A 2893-nucleotide genomic window follows, 5' to 3' on the forward strand; every position below is an offset into this window, starting at 1 on the left:
TGATGAATGAATTTAACAGAAAAGTGTGCAGAGCCTAGCACAGTTTGCACATGATAAACCTTTGATATATTGTCCCTATCAGTCGCTCCACTTTATCTCCCAAGTAGCACAATCTCCATTTTAACGGCTTGTGAATGAATAAGGATGAAAATGACAATATGCTTCACTCAGCTCTGGGGCTCATGGAGTCCCATTTACATAGAATTGCTCGTTAAGAGGTGTACAGAAAGCTGGAAAACCAACTTACAACCGATCTGCTTTTAGTTTTAACCTGTTCCCAGGCAATTTTCTGTAAAAAATGTGGCCCTAGATTGATATGATTGGCCGGCGGGTAGTGGGTCTCTTTTTCTCTCCGGTGCTTGAAACTCGGGAGCCATCATGAATGACACAGTAACTATCCGAACCAGGAAGTTCATGACCAACCGTCTACTTCAGCGCAAACAAATGGTTATTGATGTCCTTCATCCTGGAAAGGCAACAGTACCTAAGACAGAAATTCGGGAAAAACTAGCCAAAATGTACAAGACCACACCAGATGTCATATTTGTATTTGGATTCAGAACCCATTTTGGTGGTGGCAAGACAACTGGCTTTGGTATGATTTATGATTCCTTGGATTATGCAAAGAAAAATGAACCCAAACATAGACTTGCAAGACATGGTCTGTATGAGAAGAAAAAGACCTCAAGAAAACAGCGAAAAGAACGCAAGAACAGAATGGAGAAAGTCAGGGGGACTGCGAAAGCCAATGTTGGTGCTGGCAAAAAGAAGTGAGCTGGAGATTGGACAACAGAAGGAGTAAAGATGCTGCAGTGGCTTTATCTGTGGTGATTGTGCAGATTTTTCATGAGAGGATTAATAAACTAAGAATGTTAAAAAAAAAATGTGGCCCTATAGTTATCACTTTTCACATGCCAGGCACTGGTCTAAGCTCTACAACTTGCCCCTGTGCTCTCTCTGTAAGTGGGAAACATTAGTCTTGGGCTCCAAGGAAATCTACCTGACCATGCCCTTGAATATCAGGAGGCACTCTGCCTTGACAATGTGTCTCTCAGATGGCCTCTGGCATGGCTACAGACAGTCATGCATAGACATGTCCAAGTCCATTTCTGGGTACAGGGCTGAAAATGGACTTCAGATTCTGCTGAAGAAGAGGCAGACATCCTTACAATGTTTTGGCCTGGAAGTGAAGCATCTAAGACTTAATCATACCTTTTTCACTGAGAAAATTAGCCTCCAGTTAACATTTCTCCTTTACCTCCTTATTTGAAAAAAATGGATGACTCCTTCCTGGCCTTGAGTTCTATTTCCAAAGTGTCTCTTCTCTTACCTTACCTCCCTAGGAGTCATTGCCAGGAACAAGAAGGAAAACTAATCCCACCTTACTTGCTTTTCTCAGAAAAAGTTGCCATATCTTCATTTTTAAAAACCTTGCATTCTTTTCTTTCACCTGCTACAATGAAGTCTCATCTCTTATTCGAAGGAAAAATAAAGAGATTAAGTAGACCCTGAAAATAAGGAGAAATAGCACTTACAATCTTAGAGTGTCTACTGATTGAGCACTGCTGGGGATATTAATCATGAGGGCTTATTTTCCAAAGACCATCAGAGCACATCTGGAAATTAAATAAAAATAATAGGAGGATTCAAATCAACTGACGTTTTCCAGAGATTCCTCAATACAATTAACAAGATGCTGCCCATGGAGGCACAGAGAAACCTTGATTCTCTTCTGCCTAAACAAGCCTTAAAAAAAAAAAAAGGTATCGAAAGTCACCTCAGATAGTTTGGTTTTTATTAACTGCCCTCTCTTTAGTGGATCCACATATATGACTGAAATCTGCCTTCTTTGTATTTGTTTCATTCGATTTGTTTTTGTCTAAACTGTGTGGAAGGGTACCTAGTTCTAAGTGGTCTTTTTGACACTACATAGTTCGGACAGCCCAAGTGACTGGGAGCCCTAAGAATGGAGGTTCTTTGCTGTGGGAAACAAGGATGTGGAGACCACATCTCTCTTGAGAAATACTCTGATTAGGTGACTCTCGCCAAAGAGCTAAGTTCAAAATTAACTCTGGATTAGGCTCTCCCAGGACAAGAGGGAGGCATTGACTTGGAGAAGATCTTTGTTAGCAAGATGGTTGTTAGACAGTACAAAGGAAGCGAAAGGAAGTGACTTCAACCTTTTCCTTATCTGTGAGAAGCAATGATTACTTCCTGTGGTTTGGTACAGCCAGCTTGTCAGGAATTATGGAGTTGGGCCAAATGGAGACAGGCGTAATGTAAGAGCCAAGTTTGGTCTTTGCAGCCCCCTCCCCTCTCTTCCTCTTTCTTGCTGTCTTCTCTCCATCCTCCTACCCCTCCAAGTACCTCTAACAAGTTGACAGAATGCTCTGGGTTCCGCAACTCTCTTTGAGTCATCCGACTGGAGTATGACAAGTTAAATTGTTAAAGTTCATAGGATGACATCCTAACCCCGAGTACCTTGTAATGTGACTATCTTGGAGATGGGGACTTTATAGAGGTAATTAACTTAACGTGAGGTTTTTAGTGTAGTCCCTAGTACAAGATGCTAGTGTTCTTACAAAATAGGGAAATCTGAAGACAGACACGTATACAGGAAGAATATCATGTGAATACAGAGATTACCATCAACAAGCCAAGGAGAGTGACCTAGAACAGATCTTTCCCTCACCGCCTTCAGAGGGGATCAATCCTGCTGACACTCTGATTCAGACAGCCAGCCTCCAGAACTGTGAGACAACACATTTCTGTCACGTAAGCCACTCAGTCTGTGGTACTTTGCTATGGCCGGCCTAGCAAACTAATGAACTGGGCTACACAGGTCCACTTGCTGTGTATTTGGTTCCCAAAGTCTGAACCTCCAATCTGAGGG

The 2893-nt window shown here is 42.1% G+C and overlaps 1 protein-coding gene across 1 annotated transcript; it reads left to right on the forward strand.

Annotated features, from left to right (window-relative positions):
- Positions 1-348: 348 nt before the first annotated feature.
- Positions 349-884, forward strand: LOC116866158 (40S ribosomal protein S24-like). Its single transcript, XM_032854898.1, has one exon. The coding sequence runs from the start codon at positions 379-381 to the stop codon at positions 772-774; it is 396 nt and encodes a 131-aa protein (XP_032710789.1). The 5' UTR covers positions 349-378; the 3' UTR covers positions 775-884.
- The last annotated feature ends 2009 nt before the right edge of the window (positions 885-2893 follow it).

Source organism: Lontra canadensis, unplaced genomic scaffold (genome assembly GCF_010015895.1).
Source record: "Lontra canadensis isolate GAN:19392208 unplaced genomic scaffold, GSC_riverotter_1.0 scaffold9, whole genome shotgun sequence".
Classification (NCBI taxonomy): Eukaryota; Metazoa; Chordata; class Mammalia; order Carnivora; family Mustelidae; genus Lontra; species Lontra canadensis.